The 27,972-nt window shown below is 42.3% G+C and overlaps 1 protein-coding gene across 2 annotated transcripts in view; it reads right to left on the minus strand.

Moving 5' to 3' along the window:
- Positions 1-14,640: 14,640 nt before the first annotated feature.
- lcor (ligand dependent nuclear receptor corepressor) overlaps positions 14,641-27,972 on the minus strand; it is an 80,314-nt gene continuing 66,982 nt past the window's right edge. For both annotated transcript variants that reach the window (XM_036940094.2, XM_090195442.1), the window contains exons 6-7: positions 26,568-26,655; positions 14,641-18,281 (exon numbers count right to left, since the gene is read on the minus strand). In XM_036940094.2, the coding sequence (XP_036795989.2) occupies positions 17,126-18,281; positions 26,568-26,655 (1,244 nt within the window). In that variant the 3' untranslated portion in view covers positions 14,641-17,125. The remainder of the gene's footprint in view (positions 18,282-26,567; positions 26,656-27,972) is intronic.

Here is a 27,972-nt window from a genome sequence, read left to right on the forward strand (position 1 = left end):
CTAAAATAGAATATCAAATGTAAACACTTATTTTTTTTAAACTGTGAAAGAATTCAACAGACAGAGGGAACAAAGGACAGATGAAAGTCGGAAAGAATAGACCAAGAGAGGAAGAGATGGACAAATACAGAGAGAGAGAGTGACAGAGTGAGAGTAGATTAGAAGTACTAAATCAGAGGATGACTGACATGTAAGGGGGAGGGAGGCCTGTGAGAACAGCAGGTTTGTTTACTTCCTGTTAGTATTCTTGGAGGGCGGTACTTAACCCTCGCTGACCAACGCTCTATTTGCAATTAACACACATTACACCACACACACACACACACTACAGACGTACACATACCCTGTACATTACTGTACTAAACACATGTATAAATACTGTTTATACAGTAATATTTCCCTAAAATAGCCTACCCACACTGACACACACACACACACACACACACACTCCTAAGACTGCCCTGAACAACACAAAACTGATCAACATACTCAGATTGAAAGGAGGACAATAAGATCATTATTTTCACAACAAAATTTATTAGAAGAATAGTGGTTTTGAAAAGAAGCTCTAGCATCATACCACCTTACAGAACGGTACAGCTGAAATGTGTTGCCAAAATGGCATTTATTCCAAATTTCAATAATAACATAACCAGTAAAATATTTTTTTAACACATGCACAAAGACGGATCTAATCAGCCCGAAGTTCAATGCAAAATAAAAAAACAAATAACAGACCACAGATTTTTTTATAGATTTTTTTTATCACATTAGATGACAGATTTTTTTTATTATTTCATTAGCCCATTTAGTAAAATCAGATTTTGCATTAAAAAAAATGGGGAAAACAAAAACAGATAGTGTATTCAATCAACCCATCATTCAATCAACAAATCAATCAAACATAATTCATGTGATCCTCTTTTAAGTGCTCAATTAAAAACGGACATCGATCAATCATACAAGCCTAGAATAAAAACTCCAACTCACACAGTACAAAAAGTTTTGGATAAATGTACATAAACAAAAAACGACAGTAAGAGAAAAATATTTAAATTATACAATGTTCTGCCCAAACTGTAAACAGTAGTAGATATTGAAAAAAAATGAGGTCCATTCCAGTTTCTATGGAGAAAGAGAGAGAAAGCCTTCCGGGTGTGAGGTACAGGGTTGGACTCCCAGAAAGAACCCGAGTATAAAAACGAGCTATAAGGAACCGTTCTATAACAGGGGGCGAGACATTGCTTTCCACAACAACAGCGCCCCCTATCTACTCCATCTGGATAGCATGAGGTATATCAACAAACCCAGAAATCTCTCTCGGAAATACAGAGGAAACGCCAGGCCCCGAATAGAGGGCATCAGTTCACTTGTTAGAAAGTAGAGTTAGCTAGTAAATTAGCAAAGCCTTAGCTAGGAAAAGTCACCAAGTAAGTAAGTAGAAGTATTTCATCCGTTAAGAATGAACCAGTCTCGGATCATACCTGCAGTAGGGCTATCTAGAGAAGTCAGACACCCAGCGTTTGAAAACCTTTTTAAGAACACCGACCAAACTGATATCTCCATCGCTGGCATCACAAACCAGCACCAGACCACACCAGCACCGACGCCAGCACCACACCAAACATTCAGAATATACAAAGAAGGATTGCCAAGTTCAAACGCAAAATATGAAGAATTGAAAACCAAAGTCAGACGGTCATTTTGAAAACGTATCGCCAGGCAACAAAAGATGTACGTAGGCTTACCGGATTAGCAGAACATTTACTGAAGTCCCACACAACAGCAAGCCAGTTAGTCATCCATCATCAACCACTCAGCAGCACTTTGAACAAAACAAGCACAAAAAGCTGCAAACAAAACAAGCCAACTGATATATACATTTTTTCATTTTTGTCGCAAAACTTCAAAGGAACTGCGAATAAAATGACTTTTCAGTTGACTTGGCTGGCTGTGGATGATAGTTTCTCCCTCAACTTGATGACTGCGGTTTTAGAAGTTCCAGAGGTGCCTTTTGTTCAGGTCAGACGGTTCTGTGAGGTGATTTGTTGATGTTCTGAGAAGATTACAGTGCTAACGCTGACGTTTGATTGATTGGCAGGTGAGCCAGAAGGCAGTACTCACACTGTTGTGTTCAGAGGTGTTGTGTTTGTCAGAGAGGGATAGAAGGTTACACCTCTAATGAGGTGGCAGTCAAAGTGTCATGTCAGCTTATAAAAGGTACAGTAGCTTGTCATAAGCATCTAGGACCTGTTATGTCATGCTTATGACAGTGTTATGTAGCCTTACGGCAGTGTTAAGTAGCCGCCATGTGGTCCCCAGTATATAAGCCACAGAGTCTGAGGCACGGTGCGTAGAGAGGGCAGTTTACGTGCTTTGAGGACCCTCTCCACCTGAGCTGAGAAGTAGATAGACATTCATTAGATGTGGGATCTTAATCTACATTTTATAAAATAGAATTACATTTTTTTTTTTGAGGGACCAAGGGAGAAAACAAAAGATAAAATTAAAGTAACTTTTCAGGACACTTGACATTTTCTTTTTACAGTGAATAATAATACAAAAGTAATATAAAAAATAAAAAATGAAATAATCATAATAACTAAAAATAACTACAGATCACTGCTAGGCCTCAGAATCTAGAGAAAGTACCTGAATAGAGTGAGAGCAGTGTTATCTTAATTCCCTGAGGATGTCTGGGTAACGTAGTGTCTGGGCTGAGGGTGTCTGGGTAACGTTGTGTCTGGGCTGAGGGTGTCTGGGTAACATAGTGTCTGGGCTGAGGGTGTTTGGGTAACGTTGTGTCTGGGCTGAGGGTGTCTGGGTAACGTAGTGTCTGGGCTGAGGGTGTCTGGGTAACGTCGTGTCTGGGCTGAGGGTGTCTGGGCTGAGGGTGTCTGGGTAACGTCGTGTCTGGGCTGAGGGTGTCTGGGTAACGTCGTGTCTGGGCTGAGGGTGTCTGGGTAACGTAGTGTCTGGGCTGAGGGTGTCTGGGTAACATTGTGTCTGGGCTGAGGGTGTCTGGGTAACGTTGTGTCTGGGCTGAGGTTGTCTGGGTAACGTCGTGTCTGGGCTGAGGGTGTCTGGGTAACATCGTGTCTGGGCTGAGGGTGTCTGGGTAACGTCGTGTCTGGGCTGAGGGTGTCTGGGTAACATCGTGTCTGGGCTGAGGGTGTCTGGGTAACGTAGTGTCTGGGCTGAGGGTGTCTGGATAACGTTGTGTCTGGGCTGAGGGCGTCTGGGTAACGTTGTGTCTGGGCTGAGGTTGTCTGGGTAACGTCGTGTCTGGGCTGAGGGTGTCTGGGTAACGTCGTGTCTGGGCTGAGGGTGTCTGCGTAACGTTGTGTCTGGGCTGAGGGCGTCTGGGTAACGTTGTGTCTGGGCTGAGGTTGTCTGGGTAACGTCGTGTCTGGGCTGAGGGTGTCTGGGTAACGTCGTGTCTGGGCTGAGGGTGTCTGCGTAACATCGTGTCTGGGCTGAGGGTGTCTGGGTAACGTCGTGTCTGGGCTGAGGGTGTCTGGGTAACGTCGTGTCTGGGCTGAGGGTGTCTGGGTAACGTCGTGTCTGGGCTGAGGGTGTCTGGGTAACGTCGTGTCTGGGCTGAGGGTGTCTGGGTAACGTCGTGTCTGGGCTGAGGGTGTCTGGGTAACGTCGTGTCTGGGCTGAGGGTGTCTGCGTAACGTCGTGTCTGGGCTGAGGATGTCTGGCTAATGTATTGTCTTAGCTGAGGATTTCTGGGACATGTAGTGTCTTGTCTGTGAGGCAGAGAGTGGGTGATATAATTCTTTCTATAGAAAGCATTGAAGGGTGCATTCAGAACTGCAACGCTTCAGCCTTGCACTATTAAACCAGTGTCAGTGTTCCAAAAACGTTAAAAAGAGCACTGATAGTTCTGTGTTGCAAACGCAGCTCAGGCTACAGTATGGTTGGAGGGCACAGGCGTCACAGGCCCGACAAGAGGAAACTAAAAGCATTTCACACCATCAAGCAGCAACACATACAGGCACTCACACACTCACAATTGTTTCTTCTTTTTTTTTGACTTTAAAGAAGGAAAAAGTTATTCTGAAAAGAGCTTTAGCAAAAAAAAACACTACGAGAGCGGTTGCAGCGACTAAAACTAACCTTAAGTGCACACCTCTTTCTGAGAAAAGGACGGCTTCTCTCAAGGGCAAATATGTCATATCTAAACATTGGAATCTGTCCTGCGTACATTCCACTTTCGTAAACAACTGCCCACTCCAGCAACAATCTTTTACAATGTACGTACACTGGCATGCAAAAAATATCCAACCAATCGGAATCCTTGTGTTGCTCCAACTGGACTCTGATTGGACACTGAAGGAGGTATATCAAGTGACATCACTGAATGCATGTCCTCTTCTCCTTCCATCCTTCCTTCCTTCTTTAATCTGTGCCAAATCCAACTTGAAAAACACAAGACTTTAGTCAGGAGTTGACATATCGTAGGCTACACCTAACCTGATAAAGGACAGATGACAATGGGACCATGACGTGCTATTCTTCTGTTTCATAAATATACTGTCTTTACAGTGTCATTTCAAAACCCCACCCCCCCTTCACATAATCAGGTTTCAAAAGACTAGCTACCTACTCTAAAAGCTCCACTTGTTTAAACTCCGCCACCCCCTGCCCACTGCTACATCATGAGGAGAATACATGCAACATACAATCAGAAAGAGAGCCATGGGAGTGATATCTAGCATACAGTCAGAAAGAGAGCCATGGGAGTGATATCTAACATACAGTCAGAAAGAGAGCCATGGGAGTGATATCTAACATACAGTCAGAAAGAGAGCCATGGGAGTGATATCTAACATACAGTCAGAAAGAGAGCCATGGGAGTGATATCTAACATACAGTCAGAAAGAGAGCCATGGGAGTGATATCTAACATACAGTCAGAAAGAGAGCCATGGGAGTGATATCTAACATACAGTCAGAAAGAGAGCCATGGGAGTGATATCTAACATGCCGCACTGGACTTTTGTTCCCTGAATCAAACAAAGGAAACGGTTGTTTTTCCCCTTCCACAAGATAAGTATGTATCTGTCTTTAGGAGATCTGTATATATACAATGCATTGTGTGTTGTGTGTTATACATATGTACATATATAGTATATGTTTTTCTTCCATCTGTCAAGTTAGAATCGTGAGGTTAGTTTGTGTCGTTACATTCAGTTTTAATGATGAGAATGTAGATGATAAATCAAAAAGAGGTATCCAAAAGGAAAGAAATGGGGATTATAGGACTTTAACAGATTGACCTTCGGCCTCTGAGCATCTCTAGTTTCAAAATAATGAAAGAGAAGAGACGAGGAAACCGAGCTCCAGTTCAAATCAGCAGATATAGTCTCTCGTGACTTCAGGATCAAACGAGATCCCAAAATGAATTCTAGAATGTGAATTAGTGTTCCTTTCACTCCCAATCACCTCCTTCTCTCTTTATCTCTGGCTCCGGGGAGGGACTGAATGAGAGACCCGTCTTAAAAAGTCCCCAGAACAAGAAAAAAAAGAAGCTATGACACGTCCACTATGTGCTACATGCCGTGTGAGGGATACAAGTGGAAATAACAGAGGAAAAAGCATGTGGAGCATCAAGAGGGCAAAATGTAGAGGAACTAACAACGCCATGGAGGCTGGCAAGCTTGACATGGATTTATATTCTGAGGTATTCTGCGTTGTAAGGTTTATTTTTTGAAGTTGTTGCACACCAACACCATACAATGACAATAGACGAGACAATGAAACAAATCAATTCCTTTCCCCGTGAAATTGCCGTTCTATTTTTTACAATCCTTGTTGTTTATAAAGCACTGAAAGAAAATAGGTATTTGGCTGAAATCGTGTGGTAATTAGTTAACAAAAGGCTGTGTAAAGAAGAGCTAAGTCAAAGTGGTCAAAGTCTGGCTTTCAAGAATGGATATCATATCCCTCTTTGGCCAGAGTAGAGAGTAAGTATTGGGTTAACACACAGACAGTCGGCAGATCTCTTTTCTTAGTACTGATCTACGAATGTACATGACTGGAAATTCTTCTTCAACTGTAAAACAGGGTTCATCTTATTCGCCACATGTTCTTTACCAGAGCTGCTCTAAAACACCTGGCAGGTGTCCCTCTGACATCTGGTTGATCTGTGGTCCTGAGTCAGCGCTGCTCTAGAAGTCTGAACTAAAACACCTGGCAGATGTCCCTCTGACATCTGGTTGATCTGTGGTCCTGAGTCAGAGCTGCTCTAGAAGTCTGAACTAAAACACCTGGCAGATGTCGCTCTGACATCTGGTTGATCTGTGGTCCTGAGTCAGCGCTGCTCTAGAAGTCTGAACTAAAACACCTGGCAGGTGTCCCTCTGACATCTGGTTGATCTGTGGTCCTGAGTCAGAGCTGCTCTAGAAGTCTGAACTAAAACACCTGGCAGGTGTCCCTCTGACATCTGGTTGATCTGTGGTACTGAGTCAGAGCTGCTCTAGAAGTCTGCTCTAAAACACCTGGCAGGTGTCCCTCTGACATCTGGTTGATCTGTGGTCCTGAGTCAGAGCTGCTCTAGAAGTCTGAACTAAAACACCTGGCAGGTGTCCCTCTGACATCTGGTTGATCTGTGGTCCTGAGTCAGAGCTGCTCTAGAAGTCTGAACTAAAACACCTGGCAGGTGTCCCTCTGACATCTGGTTGATCTGTGGTCCTGAGTCAGTGCTGCTCTTCAGTCAAACCCTTTTAATACACTGCTGCAGTATCTGATAGTATTTCCACACGACGACGACGACAAACCAGAACCAAAGAATACAGAAGAATACAGAAGAATACAGAAGAATACAGAAGGCTTGTGGTTGTCAAAGAAACCAGCGTTCAAACAACACGGACGGTTCCAAAGCTAGAAACACGGCAGGCATTATCAACTTCAACTAGAAATTAACAAACAAATGAGATGTTTTTTTGTTTTTCATAGAAACCCCGAAATGTTACAAGCGAAGGGGTTACCCCCCCCCATCTTCCCGACCCCCTTTCCAATAGTCAAGCATATGGACGGTTCATCACTACCCAATTGACCCTCATCCCTGTAACGTCACTCGCAACCAACAAAATACCAAACGTTCTTGTCAATCTGTACAGAAAACCCTTGAGCCTATACTACCCCACCCCATATACCCTCCCCAACAGTCTTCCACCAGGCAAGCTGAGGTAGCAGAAACCAGAGACATCGTCTGGCGCACTATTCCCTACAAAGTGCACTACTTTTGACCAGGGCCCCTCTAAGTCAAGCAGACAGGCAGAAAAGCCAGAACAGTCACCGAAGCAATAGACACGCATCCAATCCAAAACCAGCGAGAGAGAGAGAGACAGAAAGAGAAGGACCTTTGCGTCACTATGCACTGTGGTGAAGCAGTAATCACCTTGTGAAGGATATAATAGGAAAGTAGGGGAGAGGGGAAAAGACAGAGATGGCAGACAAATTCAGACCATCTATAAACAGCTTTAAAACGTATTGGCAGATGGCATCATTTCTGATGAGACATCTTGCATCCTTTACATTGGGATACAGGTGGGGGAAACAGGTGTTAAGAAACAAACAGTTCAAACACGTCTAGAATCTAGAATCTCACATTGTTTTACAGGGAACTGTATTGATATGAAACATCGTGGGCCAATGTCAGGCCTCCCCAGTGTTGGGAACCAGGGGAGGAAGGAATAACAGACATCGGGAGAAACACTTTGAAAGAAGAGCGAGAGAGAGCGAGAGAGAGAGAGAGAGAGAGAGACGTCGACCATTTCCTTGAGAAAAGGTTAATAAAACAGAAGAGACACACCTCCGCCTGAGAATGATGTTGCTGCTCCATTGTTATAGCAACATGCAAGGACACCCCATTCCAAGACAACAGCTTCCGCCAAAGAACACAGAGTTTGATTAGCTTTCCTTCTAATTGTTTCTCCATACCTTTGCTATTCAATTGTTTTTATCGTTGTATCGTTCCGCCCCATCCTGAAATCTATTCACCTTCTTCGGATCCAAGGTGATCTTTTTTTGTTTATTTACTTTGAATGCTCTGTTGTGTTTCTCTGGGCGATGAGGCAAATTCATTCCTACATTATCTGTTAAAGACTGCTATCTGAAGTGTGGGGGTGGGGACACTAACCTTGGAAAGGCTCTCTCCTCTCTGCCTCTACAGTACAGCCCCCATTTACCCTACAACCCCTAGTCCAGATATATCTGACTGTAGCAAGACTCCCTACAACCCCTAGTCCAGATATATCTGACTGTAGCAAGACTCCCTACAACCCCTAGTCCAGATATATCTGACTGTAGCAAGACTCCCTACAACCCCTAGTCCAGATATATCTGACTGTAGCAAGACTCCCTACAACCCCTAGTCCAGATATATCTGACTGTAACAAGACTCCCTACAACCCCTAGTCCAGATATATCTGACTGTAGCAAGACTCCCTACAACCCCTAGTCCAGATATATCTGACTGTAGCAAGACTCCCTACAACCCCTAGTCCAGATATATCTGACTGCAGCAAGACTCCCTACAACCCCTAGTCCAGATATATCTGACTGTAGCAAGACACCCTACAACCCCTAGTCCATATATATCTGACTGTAGCAAGACTCCCTACAACCCCTAGTCCAGATATATCTGACTGTAACAAGACTCCCTACAACCCCTAGTCCAGATATATCTGACTGTAACAAGACTCCCTACAACCCCTAGTCCAGATATATCTGACTGTAGCAAGACTCCCTACAACCCCTAGTCCAGATATATCTGACTGTAGCAAGACTCCCTACAACCCCTAGTCCAGATATATCTGACTGTAGCAAGACTCCCTACAACCCCTTGTCCAGATATATCTGACTGCAGCAAGACTCCCTACAACCCCTAGTCCAGATATATCTGACTGTAGCAAGACTCCCTACAACCCCTAGTCCAGATATATCTGACTGCAGCAAGACTCCCTACAACCCCTAGTCCAGATATATCTGACTGTAGCAAGACTCCCTACAACCCCTAGTCCAGATATATCTGACTGCAGCAAGACTCCCTACAACCCCTAGTCCAGATATATCTGACTGTAGCAAGACTCCCTACAACCCCTAGTCCAGATATATCTGACTGTAGCAAGACTCCCTACAACCCCTAGTCCAGATATATCTGACTGTAGCAAGACTCCCTACAACCCCTAGTCCAGATATATCTGACTGCAGCAAGACTCCCTACAACCCCTAGTCCAGATATATCTGACTGTAGCAAGACTCCCTACAACCCCTAGTCCAGATATATCTGACTGCAGCAAGACTCCCTACAACCCCTAGTCCAGATATATCTGACTGTAGCAAGACTCCCTACAACCCCTAGTCCAGATATATCTGACTGTAGCAAGACTCCCTACAACCCCTAGTCCAGATATATCTGACTGTAGCAAGACTCCCTACAACCCCTAGTCCAGATATATCTAACTGCAGCAAGACACTCTATCTCCCAGTCTGGGGGGGGTTTGACGTTCATGAACAAAACCTCACTAGCATTTTGTAATGAAATAATTTAGGCAAAGTATCCTTGTATTATATGGAGTGATTTTCATTACAGAATTAAAATACTAAAATATATACACTATACTTTTTTGGCTATAGTTTTAATACTACTTCCAATATAGGCCTGATGTGTTGTAAAGATTGAGCTAACGATTAGAGGCTGAAAAAAGGCATTCCATCTTTCACAGATTGATTCATAATAAAACACAATAGTAATAAATAATCCATAATTAGACTGTGAGGTTGAGATTCTCATTCATTTCAATGACTTTCAAGTATACAACTAACATCTGCCATACAAGCAAATGTAGAAAATCACACTACACTTTATTAAGTACGACTGAACATTACATTAATATTAAGTTTAAGGTTTTTAAAAAACGCCTTATTTCGTTTTCGGATTGTGCCATCTCATCTCAACATTTTACAGTTTCTAGGTTTGCACGCTTTCATGTTTGTTAGTCGAATGTCCACGGAAAGAAAATAATATGTATTTGAACTATCATACTTCTACAGTCCCAATATACTAAACAGGATTACAGCATTCTGCCAGACTAAAACAAATGGTTACTGTAGCACAGGACCCCTGCTGCTTTCCTGTCCCGCCTCCCTTCGCAGTAAAACACAACATTATGACACACAAGCCTCATAAAACTACACAATGTAATAGGTGGTGTTCTGACTGTCAGATTGGAGCGGGAGAGATGGAGGCTCTTTAGCCGGACATGTCACAGATTCAATTTTCAACCGTTTCAACTGCCAGTGGTGTGAAAGAAGAAAGGATAACACAGAGATGTAGGTACTGTGATAGTTTCTGTTTCAAAGTGTTGTTTGGGGGTAGCTGGGAAGTGCATGAGCAGGGGAATTGGTATGATTGCAAGCAGCTCAACATCATTCCAGACGGAAGGTGTGCCTCACTTTTAAATTCCAACCAACGTTTCTCTCTTCAACAAAACCAAAGCACTGCTGCTTTAAAATGTTTCACAAATCAAACAGAAAAGCCCTCAAGTTGCAGTTAGCAGGCGGGTGGTACTTGCGCCTTAACAAATGCTGAGACTTTTACAACATTTAAAAAACAAACTTGGTGTAGAAAAAGGATACATTTGACAAAATACTATATTTTTGCCATGCTTGAAATTTGCCAAATTAAATAAAAATAGCAAATCACGCAAAGAGGCAGAGGAACATCACGACAAAGTCACCACTACACAAACAAATCAGAAACAGAGCCAGAGTTAAAGACAGGTTCTTGGTGGTGAGGGTTGGGACCAGAGTTATAGGGGCCCACTGAGCCGGACTGGACTGGAGAAAGATACGAAGCAAAAGGGGGCTGTTTGGACAGAATAAGGGAGGCAGTGCCTTCACCAGCCAAGTTACAAGCCTGATATTTTTTCTGGTCTCAGGAGTGTCACACCCACCAGGTTCTATAAAGGACACGGCAGAGGTTATAATTGTACATGTAACCCACCCACACGAAGTGGATACCTGATGAAGAGTGTGTGAGTGCGTGAGTCAAAACATATAGAAATGTATGTGACTATGTATGGGGTGTAGTTACAGTATGTATGGGGTGTAGTTACAGTATGTATGGGGTGTAGTTACAGTATGTATGGGGTGTAGTTACAGTATGTATGGGGTGTAGTTACAGTATGTATGGGGTGTAGTTACAGTATTATGGGGTGTAGTTACAGTATGTATGGGGTGTAGTTACAGTATGTATGGGGTGTAGTTACAGTATTATGGGGTGTAGTTACAGTATTATGGGGTGTAGTTACAGTATGTATGGGGTGTAGTTACAGTATGTATGGGGTGTAGTTACAGTATGTATGGGGTGTAGTTACAGTATGTATGGGGTGTAGTTACAGAGTGTATGGGGTGTAGTTACAGTGTGCATGGTGTGTGCTTCCAAGGCTGAGTGTGCTAGTTAATACAGTAGTGTTGCATTCAGAAAGACCTGGGTTCGGTTTAGTAGCTATAAGAATGTATATGTTCTTTAAAAATTAAGAAAACATGAAAAAAACACCATCTAATAATAACAATAATAATGATAAAACCCACCATATAATAATAACAATAATAATTTAAAAAGTGCTTCCGTCAGTCCCATCTAAGAAATCTGGAAACACAAGAAAGTGTACTAAAAGAGTACTAAAACACTTTTACTTTAATAAAAGTCCTGATTTGTGTTGCTAGTTAGTGTACAATCAGCTGCTTTGAAGTGGGTGGACCTGAGGCGTCATGACAACAGGATATGCAGCATGGAGGAATAATCAACAACACTTCATAACAACAAGCAAAATGGCAATTCACAGAAGTCTGTTTAGTTTTTTTCTTGAAAGGTATCGCGTGCCACTCAAGAGACAAAAATGGCACGTCACATGGTATCTAGAAATTGAGGTTAGTTCTGTTCTGCATTTCTTTTTTTTTTCTCTCCACGTTTGTTTACAATCTCACATCAGAATGAAAAGAAATCCATTGATTTACCTGAAGATGTAAAACAGTAAATTAAATATATATTCATATGTATATAGCTATTTTCATTTATATAAAAAGGTACAATGATTTGTTTTGGAATGCAGTTTAAAACAAGTTAATAATAATAATAATAATAATAATAATAATAGACAGTAGATTCAGAAGGTTAACATTTCCACCTGTCCGACACATTCTCCCCTCTAGGTCTCTGACCGACTGTGTCTCTGTCTCATCTCTGTAATAAACTCAAATCCCCATGAAGAAGTTAAACCTGGAGTGATGTTACAGTAAAAAAAAAAACGAACTAGACTAATAAGCTGTCCGTCACATACTCCTAGCTCCTCTTGTAAAAGACAAGAGCAAAAGAAAAAGGAGGAGGGGCCTATATTTCCCAGAGCATCAACTATCCCTTCTTTCTTTCAGGCTTCCCTGAGAGGGATACAAGTGCAGGTTGAGGTACCGCACTTGGACACAGCTGAGCCAGGTCAATATATAATATAGGTGTTGTATACATTTAATCTAATACAGGTAGTTAAGTCTGCGTCATCCTCCGACTGACTAATATTGCTGCCCCTCCCGTCAACTTTATCCTGAGAGGTACAATACTGAAGGCTACAGATACCCACGGCAGAAAAACGCTAGTCAAATACAAGCAGACAGTGGAGAAAGAAATTAAACAGTCTGCCCCCCCCCCCCCCCCACCCACCCAAAAAAGACAGTGTCATTGTTTTTTTTCAGATATTTCTTTTTGTGGGGGGGGGGGGGGGGAGATTCATGTCGGTTTATTACATTCATTATCTGTGTGTATATAAATAATTAGAAGTGTGAAACTTCTCTGTAAAAGAGGCGAGACTCAGTCGTGTTAAGGAGGAGGACTTTTTCAGACAGGGGGATCCGTTAACCCAAGTGGCATAACTAAACAACTAAACCCCCCAAAATATTAATACAAACATGAAATAAAGCCCAAATGGCAATGCATCTCAGTAGATTAGATACGACTGATGAAGGGGAAAGGGGGGATACCTAGTCAGTTGTACAACTGAATGCCTTCAACTGAAATGTGTCTTCTGCATTTAACCTCTGAACCAGAGAGGTACGGGGGGCTGCCTTAACCCAACCCCTCTGAATCAGAGAGGTACGGGGGGCTGCCTTAACCCAACCCCTCTGAATTAGAGAGGTACGGGGGGCTGCCTTAACCCAACCCCTCTGAATCAGAGAGGTACGGGGGGGGGGGCTGCCATAATCAACATCCTCGTCTTCGGGGACCACTAACATGTTCTTTTTTGATTGCCCAATGATAAATACATAGATTTATAGTTTTCATAAATAATGTATGTGGAAATTCTTGGCCCTTCAGGAATCCCCTCTCAGGGGTTTCAGGATCTACCTAAGTGCTGAATGTAGGAATCCTCTCAAGGGTTTCAGGACCTGCCTAAGTGCTGAATGTAGGAATTCCCTCAAGGGTTTCAGGATCTCCCCTAGGTGCTGAATGTGGGAATTCCATCAAGGGTTTCAGGACCTATCTAAGTGCTGAATGTAGGAATCCCCTCAAGGGTTTCAGGACCTATCTAAGTGCTGAATGTAGGAATTTAGACACGCATCTCAGTCAGTGCTACATGTCATGATAAGTAAATACCAATTGTACAGGTTATACACATTTCCCATCAGCACCATTTGTCATGCTCACATGCATAACGTGACAGAAGCGCTAAGGGGCACATTTTTGTCATACTTCATAATAACTCGCAAGTTTAGGAGAAAAACAACGTTTAAAACACAATTCCACACTATATTTTAAGTAGTGTTTTTTTGTTGTCAAATCGCATTCACATCGAAGCTAAATGAATTAGTAAGCATACCTTGAAATGTAAAAGGCTATAAGTGCTTTACTCATAACTTAAGTAAAATGATCAATCTCATATAAGTAATTGCTGGACTATATTTGGTCTTCTGATTGGATGGGACGAGTAACCAATTAGACACTTGAAATACTCTGCATTGTCTAAGTGTTGAACGCATTTCATGCATGACCCCTGACCTTGTGTTCCTACAGAGGTCATCATAAAGGGATTACATTGTTCCCATCGGCTACGCATAACTGCCAATCAAGCCATGGGAGGGAGGGTCGAAGTCCAAGACCAATCTATCAGAACAGGGCTAGGTAAGATTGTTCATTAGGGGTTTGAATATAATTATAACAATTATATACCAATTATTCACTCATTTAGAATACACTAGAGCATGAATCGCTTGGTACGACACTCATGAAGTAGTCTATACTTTGCAGATGTAAGCTCCTATCTAAGAAGAATTATTATTATTATTTATAGAAGAAAAGAAAATACCAAATGAAATAAATAAAATGTACAGGACATTTCAAGGAGTGAATGTTCATTTCATCAGTGTTGACATGACGGAGATGTTTTCTAAGTACAATTTCATGAATAATCTCACAGACTGGGTGAGCACCAGGCAGTGTTTAGAGCGAACAGCAACGTTTACTACAGCAGAGCAAGAGAGGGCTTTAAAAACATTTAAAAAAAAACATTTTTTATTTTTATTTTTCCTTCGTCTTTTTTTTTTGCCCTCAACACACAAAAAAAACGAGAGCATCTTTTTCTAAAAACATTTTCTCAGAAGGATGTTTTTTTCTTTCCCCTGACAAAACATGACGACAGATAAAGATAGTTTCCGCCTGGTTTGGCAGGAGGGCTGCGGGGCAGGAACCAGATATGACAACTATACTACACGAAATCTGACAAATTCAAGCATCAACCAGGGTACTGAGGAGGTAATAGAGAGGAAACAGAATATGTTTAGGTCCAAGCTGCAGCTCTCTAAAAGTCTTTCAGACACTAAAGCTTTTTTTTCTCTCTTTTTGCTTTCTGGCCATCCCTTACCCTCCTCTAATCAGCTCTCTTCCTCCCATCCAAACCCATCCCCATCTCTCTCAAAAGAGCTACAATATCTTCCTCTTTCTCACGCGCTAAAAAAAACGAAAAAAGGTGCTATTTTCAGACGTTTCATTTCCAAACTTCTCCTCACACCCTCTTCCCTGTTTTAGTTTGTGTTACCTTCTTCATGATTCACCACGGTCTACAGGGCGTGGCACTGCTAAGCCACACCCACCTAGCCGGGCTGTAAGCTCCGCCCCCCGTCAGAAGTAGCAGAGTGAGAGAAGTCATGTCCTGCCCTTCACTTTTAGGTCCTGCAGGATAAAGGAAACACGTCCGTGTTTTAGAATCATGGCTTCGTCAAGAGATTCCCGTCTCAGGTACCCTGAGTTAAAAATGAGGAACAAAATCATCCAGAAATGCGGATTGGCTTTAAGTTCAGTGTCATCATAATAATTTATATTATATTATCCCCTAATCCCTCCCAACCGAACACATCCCCTCTCACTGTTAAATTCCACCCCCCCCCCCCCCCCCCCAAGTATAAATGCACATTGTCGTAATAAACTGCCTTTGAAACTACCTTTGAACATTTTAAAACCACATGGGAGTGAGAGGAGCCATTTCAAAACTCATCAACTAAGAAGCTTTTACTTAGTTAGAATTCCAAAACAGAAAACTTTATGAAATGTTTAGTGTTTAGAGACAGTAAGGCTGGTAAAACCTTCGCTCAGTACAGGATAATATAGTTGTAGCAGCAATGTTTCCACTTCCTGGTCTTGGAGAGCTACAATGCATGTGGTTATCACTCCATGTGATGTCATGGTGTTAGGAGAACCCCGCCCACTAATTAGCTGAGCGCATATGCATGAGGTCGTTGGTTGGAATGAAAACCAGAGATGGCTACAGCTCCCTAGAATCGGGATTGGGAACAGATGCACTTGTTGCAGGTGCTTGAGGTAGAAGTTGCGCTCAACCACTGAACTAGGATCAGATCACTAAGCCCCAATCCAAACCTTAGCAATAAGGGAATAAAAAAGACATCTGACTATGGATCAGTGGTTAGAGGCAACATTTACCTACCACCGTTGAGGTTGAGGAGCTCTCTCAAGGAGAGCAGCAGAGATATAAAATTGCACCTACATGCTGATCTCAGGTCAGTTTTGAGGTTTCCCCCCTAATTGTTAAGGCAGGGTAAACTGATCCTAGATCTGTGGCTACGGGTAACTTGTACCTGGAGCGCAGTTGGCCGGGGATTATGACAGACCTTAAGTGCATGATGCTAGGACAGCAATGCCGAGGTAACCTGGTCTGTCACCACTGGGCGGCGCCGGTGAGCGCCAGACTGAAAGTGTAGTGCAAAAGAAAGCCAAACAAAAGAAGATAAAACAAACAAAAAAAACATTCAAAATATTCAAAAACTTAGTAGTTATTTACTAAAACTTACGAACATGCATCCCTGATTGACTATTTTGTGTCTTTACCTTAAAAAGGACACAGCCAATGTTGCTTTCGTTCACTTTTAAAGAGTAGCAGAATATCGAAGGAGGAAAGAAAGTTTTGCGTTTGTTAAAGAGAAATGGCTACCTGGCGATAGAAATAATGCGGTTTTGATTCAGCTTCCTGGTGAGAGAGCTTCCTGGGACATTACTAGTTTTAGAGTTGGTTCAAAACATAGGAGACAGTTCACTTACCAATTGGTACTAGTACTTAAATGAGAGAGGGGGGGACCATAATAGTATGTTCAAAAGGGTTCATTTTTAACCCCCTCTAATTTTTCCCAAAGTTGAGATATTCCGCAGCCCAGACTGCATTTAAAAGCAATGCAGGGTCAGTGTATCAAGTTCAGAATAGGGGGAGTTAGGGTTTTGGGGGGGATAATCAACATGCTTTACAAACTGTAATTAATAACTGTCACGTCACTCGTGGCTTTTGACACATTTGTTTCGCCGCTTGATATAAAAGCTAAACAAATGTGCAGTGTCAAAACGACAACCGCAGAACCAGCCGATTGGTTTAGTTTTCATCTCCAGCTTGTTTTAGAATCCTCCTCATATCCCTGCGCTTGTGCTCACCCAGATACTGCAACAGTAAATTGGCACAAATAAAGCTCCATTTGTTTCCAATTACTTCAGTCTTAATGTTAAGATGTTTTTTATACATATATAAGGAAAGGGAGGATTGGTCGTCATCGTTGTTTCTCAGTTAATCTTCAAATTCCATTTTCATTTCGTGGTTCAGATCGGCGGCCTCCGGTGGCGCAACCTCTCGCGGTGTCGCGGTTGGTGTAGTCTCTGACTCGGCGGCGGAATCCTGTCCTCCCAACCTCAAGGTCAATTTGAGCTTCTTCTTAGGAGGGTTCTTCAGTGTGCCCAGTCGCTCCTTCACCTTGTACTCCAGTGTGCTGTGAGGGATCCCGTACATGTTCTGGGCCTTGGATACGCTCATCTTCCCGCCCATCACCATGCCGATGGCCTCTTCTAAAATCTGGCTGTTGTACTGGCGGTAGCGCCCCCTTTTCTTCCTGGGCTGCTTAGAGCACGGGTCGCCCTCGGGGTCAGAGGTCGGGTATGGTTGCCCGGAGGTCCCCTGGTCCACGTCGGAGCTCCAGTAGTCTGCCGCCCCATCCAGAAAACCTCCCAGGCTGCCTCTCAGGCTACCGGCACGCCGGTTTTGCTTGGGAAGGATGACCCTCAGCTTCCTGCTCAAAGCATTCTCCACCCCACCGTGGCCCCCGGCGCCCACCACCATGGCCCCGTACCCGTACAGGTCTGAGGCGTGGGAGTCCCATGACAGGTCCATGCCCCTCACCTGGGGGATCTTCAGGTCCACGGGCGGGGAGTGGTGGCCTCCCGGCTCCCTCTTAACCACCACCTCATGGTGGGTCTTGGTGGAGCCATGGTGGTGGCGGAGGCCACCTCCGGAGGAGCTCTTGGAGGAGAACGCCCCGTGATGGTGGTTGTCCAAGAACAGAGGCAGGTCTTGGAGGTCTGAGAGGATGGCGCTGGCCTGCTTCAGCCTCAGCAGGCTGTCCAGTTGGTGGTGGTGGGCTTTACCACTGGAGGAACCCCACGGAGAGCCGTCCCGTGCCAGGAGGGGGTGGGGCTCCACGTGGTTCCCTTTGTTCCCGTGGTTGAGAAGCCCCGCCGCCTCCAGACTAGCCAATGAGAGAGCCGGAGGCTGGCCGAGGAGGCGGTGCTTCTGGCTGAGGAGCTCCTCCTTTATAAGCAGCGAATGGGCCAATGGGGGCTTGAGGGGGGCGGAACTGACGTAGCTGTCCCTCAGCCCGTCCTGTAAGCTTCTCGGCAGCATGTCATCGTCCTCCACGTCCCGAAAGGAGTGCTCAACTCTCAGGGCACGCCTGATTGGAGGGAAAAGAGAAGAGAGTGTTAACTTGGAAGTACGCAAATCAGTCGATTCAGAAAGTGAATTGTAATGAACCAAAAACTACACGTTAAAATTACACTACTCTACACTGCTGACTGTTAATGCCAACAAACCAAAAGTACCACTTTTTAGTACCACTTTTTAGTACCACTAAAAACACACATTACCTTGTGTTTTTAAAGTTGAACTTTCTTCCATAATATGTCATTGTTTAGGGGGGAGGTTTTCAGCAAAACTCTTCGGCAGTAAACATATAACAGTAAACGTATAACAGTAAACATGCAAACATGCAACATCTAAATGATAAACTCATCTCCCACACTTTAAAGGGGCAATCTGCAGTTGCTACATCCATTTCTGGACTCCTGAATTAGAGGTACCCACTGATTCTTGAAGAATATCATTTATAAAATGCCTCATCAGGATAATTGTACCCCATCAGAACCCAAAATGTAAGCTTGTAATACTCCCATGTTTGTAAAAAAAAAATGTAAACAAACACTACATGGCCTCGAAACATGCATAAAATGGTAAGTCTGATATCATGGATGGTCAGTCCGTGCATCCATTCAGATGTAGGATCTTAATTTGATCACTCTTTTTTTGCTGAGAATTTTTCTGCAAATATACAGTGCTTTCAGGAAAGTATAATAAACTGAAATATTACATTTACATAAGTATTCAGACCCTTTAATCAGTACTTTGTTGAAGCACCTGGCAGCGATTACAGCCTTGAGTCTTCTTGGGTATGACGCTATAATCTTGGAACACCTGTTTTTGGGGAATTTCTCCCATTCTTCTCTGCAGATCCTCTCAAGATCTGTCAGGTTGGATGGGGTGTGTCACTGCACAGCCATTTTCAGGTCTCTCCAGAGATGTTTGATTGGGTTCAAGTCCGGGCTCTGGCTGGGCCACTCAAGGACATTCAGAGACTTGTCCCAAAGCCACTCCTGCATTGTCTTGGCTGTCTGCTTAGGGTTGTTGTCCTGTTGGTAGATGAACCTTTGCCCCAGTCTGAGGTCCTGGGTGCTCTGGAGCAGGTTTTCATCAAGGATCTCTCTGTAATTTGCTCCGTTCATCTTTCCCTCGATCCTGACTAATCTCCTAGTTCCTGCTGCTGAAAAACATCCCACACAGCATGATCCTGCCACCACCATGCTTCACCGTAGGGATGGTGCCAGGTTTCCTCTGGGTGTGACGCTAGACATTCAGGCCAAAGAGTTCAATCTTGGTTCCATCAGACCGGAGAATCTTGTTTCTCATGGTCTGAGAGTGCTTTAAGTGCCTTTTGGCAAACTCCAAGTGGGCTGTCATGTGCCTTTTACGGAGGAGTGGCTTCTGTCTGGCCACTCTACCATAAAGGCCTGATTGGTGGAGTGCTGCAGAGATGGTTGTCCTTCTGGAAGGTTTTCCCATCTCCACAGGGGAACTCTGGAGCTCTGTCAGAGTGACCATCGGGTTTCTGACCAAGGTCCTTCTCCCCCGATTGCTCAGTTTTAGTGGTCTTAGTAGTTCCAAACTTCTTCCATTTAAGAATGATGGAGGTCACAGTGTTCTTGGGAACTTTCAATGCTGCAGACATGTTTTGTTAGCCTTCCCCAGATCTGTGCCTCAACACAATCCTGTCTCTGAGCTCTATAGACAATTCCTTTAACCACATGGCTTGGTTTTTGCTCTGACATGCACTGTCAACTTATATAGACAGGTGTGTGCCTTTCCAAATCATGTCCAATCAATTGAATTTACCACAGATGGACTCCAATCAAGTTGTAAAAACATCTCAAGGATGATCAATGGAAACAGGATGCACCTGAGCTCATAGCAAAGAGTCTAAATAATTATGTAAATAAAGGTATTTATGTTGTTTATTTTTAATACATTTCCAAAGGTTTAAAATCCTGTTTTCCCTTTGTGATTATGGGTGTGCATTGTGTGTACATTGATGAGGAACAAACATTATGTGATCCACGTAACAAAATGTGGAAAATGTCAGGGGGTCTGAATACTTTCCGAATGCACTGTAGGTTAAATTATGATCATACATCTGTAGCTCTGTCTATGAATTTGAGAGTGGTTACATTTCTCAGCTTTCTACTGAAACAGGGTCGGGGAGAATCGCTTTGTGATTGTTTCAACTGCCCCTTTAATTTCATGATTACTAGATATAGTATAGACACAAATAACTACTTATATGGTCCCTTCAGTTTAGAGACAGTACCTTTATTTGAAATTCTATTTACTTCCTGGCGTGAGGGTGGGCGTTCAATCTCCATTTCATTTCATTACATTTGAGCAAAAAGTCCATTTGAGAAAATGTTTTGGCTGTAAACTTGTGTTTGCTATTAGCTAGTTATACATCTTGACAGCTTGACAAAGTAGTTGCCCTCATACAGATTATAACTCGTTAGCTGTTCCATATGGTCTCATCACATGGGAGAGAGTGGCTGCCTGCATCCCCAAATGGCACCCTAATCCCTATGTAGTGCACTACTTCTGACCAGGGCCCGTAGTGCACTACAAAGGGAATGGGGTGCTATTTGGGATGCATCGGTGTCTGATGAATTATATTTACTGTGCAACGTGGACGTAGCCGGAGCTATATTCCACTCATTACAGCACGTTAGCTCCTATCTTCAACAATTAAGGTGCTCATGAGACACAGAGAGAAAGAGACAATTAACACTAATTTCCCATATTTTTTTTTACCATGTGTAGAACATGCATGTTGTGACAGAGTGAGTCACTTTCATATAGGTAATTAGAGCTAACTTACTCATGTCAAACGTTTAATTTAGTGTCCGTCTTTTTCAAACTCAATTTCGTTCAAATCATTTTGTTTCACGCAGAGAAAACGTATTTAAACTGAAGTGCAATGCTTTGTTGTTTCTTTGTCCCCGTCTCGCATGAAGCGTAACTATCCATTTACAGGGACATTTTAAATTCAATTTGCTTCAAAAACAACCAAGCAACTTTATTTTACCATGTTAAAAAAAAAAAAAAAGTGATTTTAAATGTTAGTGAATCTTAATGCTGTTTAAGAGATAGAGAGCCATGTACTGAGTAAACAGAGAACACACACGCACAGTCTGCTACACTAACAAATACCGTGAGGACAATGAGAGGAGGGAAAACATCAAGGACACACAGCATGAATGACCATGATCATAATACCAATCCCTCCCTGGGATAGAGACTCATTTGTCTGAGAAGGTATCGAGGGCGCAGAATGGAGCACATTGTGATCAGGTTGTAATTAACGGGTATAGGATAAACTGTACATAGTAACAGTGTCATAGAATTCACCTGACAACACAATAGACAATGGCTGCGGTTGGAGTTGACGGCAGAGAGGTCTCGTTCCCAGCTAAACGAGAATGAACCTTGGCGTGTCTCGTATAGAAATGGTCACAAAAAGGGTTGAGCGACACAAGGATGCTCTTTTTTTTTTCTTACTCCACTCGTTATTATTTTAGAGAATCTGTCCTTTTGAGCTCCCTTTCTCCTTTCCATTATGTTGGCCTGAAATCAGGCCTGAAAGTTGTTCCTATACGGGCTAGAAAGAACACAGTGTTTTCTAAGAAACCCGTGCTGAAGCGCCCAAATGACATTTCCGTGACGGGTCTTAACGTTTCTATTTCTGAACTACCTGAGAAATAAGTGACTTTTTTCTGACCTTGGTGTCGGGTACTGTTCAGTACGTAACCATAGCAACAGTAGCCTTTAAGCAGGAAGCACACATCCCAGTCCCCCGCAGACAAGCAGAGTGACAGCTCAATGCTACCTTCTAAATAGGACCATAGATATGTCAATCAGAATGGAAGGGGAAGTGTAGACAGATAGTGAATGAGCCTTAGCACTGAGGACGTCAGCAACCAAATCCTGTGAAGGAAAAAATATTATGGACATATGGACATGGACATGCATATGTCCAAAACAAGTACAGACGTTGGATCTTAATTTGATAACTCTTTTGTTGCTGAGAATTGCAAACATGTAGTGTATTTGAGTTTTATAAAGGATTCTGAATTTTGTCATTTCCACTTAGAAATTCCAGACTTGATTTTCCCGTAACGAAAAATGTATCAACCCCTACAAAAATGTCCATTAATTATAATCCACAAAATAATTCACATTTCCTGTTGCTACAGGATTATTTTCCTGCTGTAGCAAACTGGCTCAAATCAAGATCTGACATCTGTACATACAGTATATGCATACCCCTGATGAGGTTGTTATCTATATGTCAAAAAGTCAAATTTTGACACACACATCCCTGATGAAGTAGTTATATATATATTTTTTTTACAATTACATTTAGAATATACTTGATGAGGAAGTTAGAAGGTGGTTTCACAGTAATTATGGCTGCACCATATAGTCTACATCTTATAGTCTACACCTTATAGTCTACTATAATATACATCTTATAGTGTACACCTTATAGTCTACACCTTATAGTCTACTATAGTCTACTATAGTCTACACCTTATGGCCTACAATAGTCTACACCTTATAGTCTACACCATTTTGTCTAGTCTACACCACACAGTCTACAGTGCATTCGGAAAGTATTCAGACCCCTTGACTTATTCTACATTTTTTTTAAATGGATCAAATAAAAAATGTTCCCTCATTGATTTACACCAATTTTTTCACTTTTATTAAAAATAAAAAATATAAATACCTTATTTACATAAGTATGCAGACCCTTTGCTATGAGACTCAAAATTGAGCTCAGGTGCATCCTGCTTCCATTGATCATCCTTGAGATGTTTCAACAACTTGATTGGAGTCCACCTGTGTTAAAATCAATTGATTGGCACACACCTGTCTATATAATGTCCCACAGTTGACAGTGCATGTCAGAGCAAAAACCAAGCCTTTATGTCGAAGGAATTGTCCATAGAGCTCCGAGACAAGATTGTGTCGAGGCACAGATCTGGGGAAGGGTACCAAAGCATTTCTGCAGCATTGAAAGTCCCCAAGAACACCGTGGCCTCCATCATTCTTAAATGGAAGAAGTTTGGAACTACTAAGACCACTAAAACTGAGCAATCGGGGGAGAAGGACCTTGGTCATGGAGGTGACCAGAACCCGATGGTCACACTGACAGAGCTCCTCTGTGGAGATGGGAGAACCTTCCAGAAGGACAACCATCTCTGCAGCACTCTACCAAACAGGCCTTTATGGTAGAGTGGCCAGACAGAAGACACTCCTCAGTAAAAGTCACATGAAAGTCAGCTTGGAGTTTTCCAAAAGGCACATAAAGACTCTCAGACCATGAGAAACAAGATTCTCTGGTCTGATGAAACCAAGATTGAACTCTTTGGCCTGAATGACAAGCGTCACGTCTGGAGGCAACCTGGCACCATCCCAACAGTGAAGCAGGGACTGGGAGACTAGTCAGGATCGAGGAAAGATGAACGGAGCAAAGTACAGAAGGATCCTTGATGAAAACCTGCTCCAGAGCACTCAATACCTCAGAATGGGGAAAAGGTTCACCTTCCAATAGACTTTAAGCACACAGCCAAGACAATGCAAGAGTGACTTCGGGACAAGTGTCTGAATATCCTTGAGTGGCCCAGCTAGAGCCCGGACTAGAACCCGATCGAACATCTCCGGAGACTGGAAAATAACTGAATGGGAGAAACTCCCCAAATACATGTGTGGCCAAGCTTGTAGCATCATACCCAAGAAGACTCCAGGCTGTAATCGTTGCCAAAGGTGCCTCACAAAGTACTGAGTAAAGGGTCTGAATACTTATGTAAATATGATAGTTCAGTTTTTTTTTTTTTATATAAATTTGCAAAAATTGTCTAAAAACGTGTTTAGTCAACTGTAGTCTACACACAGTGGTGGTTAATGGTGTGTGGTGACTAGTGGTACTTATTTGCAGTTATGAAACTAAAATGAACAAACTATTGATGTATTGGTTATTATGGTGTCATGATATTTTTTAAAGGATTCTGTTATCATTTGATTGTGTAAGTAAAATACTAGGTTCATTTTCACACTGTAAAATAAAGGGGTATGCTAAATGAGTGAGACGCTCTGTGTTTGGTAATATATCTGAGGTCTCGGAGGAAGTGTGGAGGGATGGAGGTGTGGAGCGAGGGAGGAGGGTGGATGGAGGAGGGGTGGTGCGAGGGAGGAGGGTGGATGGAGGAGGGGTGGTGCGAGGGAGGAGGGTGGATGGAGGAGGGGTGGTGTGAGGGAGGAGGGTGGATGGAGGAGGGGTGGAGCGAGGGAGGAGGGTGGATGGAGGAGGGGTGGTGTGAGGGAGGAGGGTGGATGGAGGAGGGGTGGAGCGAGGGAGGAGGGTACATCCAGTTCCTCATCCCCCTCTTTAGTTAATATTACATGACCTGATCATTAGTGAATCCCAAACCACCAACGCTGCTTCTGATACACCAACGAGGTGTCTTCCAACAGATTACACACACCACCCTCACCATACAATATCGCTTTGGGCGTCAACATGTATCGAGCCAAATCCATCTTTGACCTTCTGTGTGTTCTAATCATTCCAAGGTCTATTCCATAGTTATACAGGTCATTTGTTCTAATTTAAAGCAGGAAAACAAAGTTTGTACGGTGTGTTAATCATGCAAATATGACTTGAAGGCAAAACACTCAGGTATCAATAAAATCCACCACGACTATGTGGGTAAGTAAATAAAAGCTGTATATAGTAGAGAGACAACAGGAAAACCAATAGTCCCTGAGGTCTTTGATGCAGTCTAACGTTGACCTCCGACATAATGAAGAATTACATCCAAATAGCATAAATACATACTTATAAATACCTAGGTACTGTAATCATACGGATTACGGATGAGGGTTAGTTACTTATAAAAACCTAGGTACTGTAATCATAATGATAATGGATTAGGGTTAGTTACTTATAAAAACCTAGGTACTGTAATCATAATGATAATGGATTAGGGTTAGTTACTTATAAAAACCTAGGTACTGTAATCATAATGATAATGGATTAGGGTTAGTTACTTATAAATACCTAGGTACTGTAATCATAATGATAATGGATTCGGGTTAGTTACTTATAAAAACCTAGGTACTGTAATCATAATGATAATGGATTCGGGTTAGTTACTTATAAATACCTAGGTACTGTAATCATAATGATAATGGATTAGGGTTAGTTACTTATAAAAACCTAGGTACTGTAATCATAATGATAATGGATTAGGGTTAGTTACTTATAAAAACCTAGGTACTGTAATCATAATGATAATGGATTCGGGTTAGTTACTTATAAAAACCTAGGTACTGTAATCATAATGATAATGGATTAGGGTTAGTTACTTATAAAAACCTAGGTACTGTAATCATAATGATAATGGATTAGGGTTAGTTACTTATAAATACCTAGGTACTGTAATCATAATGATAATGGATTCGGGTTAGTTACTTATAAAAACCTAGGTACTGTAATCATAATGATAATGGATTCGGGTTAGTTACTTATAAATACCTAGGTACTGTAATCATAATGATAATGGATTAGGGTTAGTTACTTATAAAAACCTAGGTACTGTAATCATAATGATAATGGATTAGGGTTAGTTACTTATAAAAACCTAGGTACTGTAATCATAATGATAATGGATTCGGGTTAGTTACTTATAAAAACCTAGGTACTGTAATCATAATGATAATGGATGAGGGTTAGTTACTTATAAAAACCTAGGTACTGTAATCATAATGATAATGGATGAGGGTTAGTTACTTATAAAAACCTAGGTACTGTAATCATAATGATAATGGATTCGGGTTAGTTACTTATAAAAACCTAGGTACTGTAATCATAATGATAATGGATTCGGGTTAGTTACTTATAAATACCTAGGTACTGTAATCATAATGATAATGGATTAGGGTTAGTTACTTATAAAAACCTAGGTACTGTAATCATAATGATAATGGATTAGGGTTAGTTACTTATAAAAACCTAGGTAGTGTAATCATAATGATAATGGATGAGGGTTAGTTCTCTTCCGACGCTGTAAGCCCTTGACATCGTAACGAGAGGTGATTACCTTGGAAACCAATGGGAAATAACACATTGATCACTACAATGATCATTTATAACGGAGGTGTGTGTGTGTGTGTGTGTGTGTGTGTGTGTGTGTGTGTGTGTGTGTGTGTGGCGTGTGTGTGTGGCGTGTGTGTGTGTGTGTGTGTGTGTGTGTGTGTGTGTGTGTGTGTGTGTGTGTGTGTGTGTGTGTGTGTGTCTTACCCCTTCACTGTGGGCAACAGGGTGTAACTGTGAGAGTTTTTGAGGATGGTGCCGTGGGCCTTCTTGGTGGAGAGGTCCAGGACTCCATCTGAGGATTAACATACGCAGATACACACACACACTGTTTTAGGGCACAGTTCATCACAGATTATCTAAGTATGTACTGTATAACTTGACTTCAATTGATTGGGACTTTTTAAATGAATGTAATTAACATTGTAAATGTGCCGTTCAATAACAGATGTTTGTGTAACTCTATACATCACTGGAAATGAGAAAGGAAAAGGACTCCAGGAGAAGAATACAACACAGAAAATCACATGAATAAATAGTGAAAATAATCATTACTGTTCCCTCCGCTCTGCTCTTTGTTTAAAGAGTAATAACAATATTATATTCCTCTTTCAACTGACTGAACCACACACACACACACACACACAAAAACACACACACACACACACACAAAAACACACACACCCACCCTCCTCCTCCTCCACGGGTTAGTAATCCCCAAAGTGCAGCTGACCTGTCTGATGACCTGTCTGATGACCTGTCTGATGACCTGTCTGATGACCTGTCCCGTCTGAACAGAGCTGAAGGACCTCTTTAATCTTTAGGGCTTTTTGGTTGGACAAAACAAGGTGGTGATATTAAAATGAATTTCTCTCTCTGTGTGTTTATGGGTGTGTGTGGGAGGCATACATAAAAACACTATAATACCATATATGGTCACAGGCATTAGCGGATAATCCAGGCCAAATGTCTATAGGGCAAGAGGGATTTTAAGGCATGGGGGTTAATGTTTTTAAGATTCAAAAATCTATTTTTCAGCATAACGCGACTTGGCATTCAGCCTCCGACTGTTTGTTAGAATTAGGATACTAGTAGTTTTCATTTGGCCCAGTCTGTTTGGCTCAATACAACTTTTACTGGTCCAATTACAGGTTGTGGAGGATTTGCGACCCAGGTTTAACTTTCTGACTGATGTCTTGAGATGTTGCTTTAATATATCCACATAATTGTCCTACCTCATGATGCCATCTATTTTGTGAAGTGCACCAGTCCCTCCTGCAGCAAAGCACCCCCACAACATGATGCTGCCACCCCTGTGCTTCACGGTTGGGATGGTGTTCTTCGGCTTGCAAGCATCCCACTTTTTTATGGCCAACAGTTCCATTTTTGTTTCTTCAGACCAGAGGGAATTTCCCCAAAAGTACAATCTTTGTCCCCATGTGCAGTTGCAAACCGTAGTCTGGCTTTTTTATGGCGGTTTTGGAGCAGTGGCTTCTTCCTTGCTGAGCAGCCTTTCAGGTTATATCAATATAGGACTCGTTTTACTGTGGATATAGAAACTTTTGTACCTGTTTCCTCCAGCATCTTCACAAGGTACTTTGCTGTTGTTCTG

The sequence above is a fragment of the Oncorhynchus mykiss genome, chromosome 13 (assembly GCF_057628025.1).
Source record: "Oncorhynchus mykiss isolate SJ-2025 chromosome 13, ASM5762802v1, whole genome shotgun sequence".
Taxonomy (NCBI): Eukaryota; Metazoa; Chordata; class Actinopteri; order Salmoniformes; family Salmonidae; genus Oncorhynchus; species Oncorhynchus mykiss.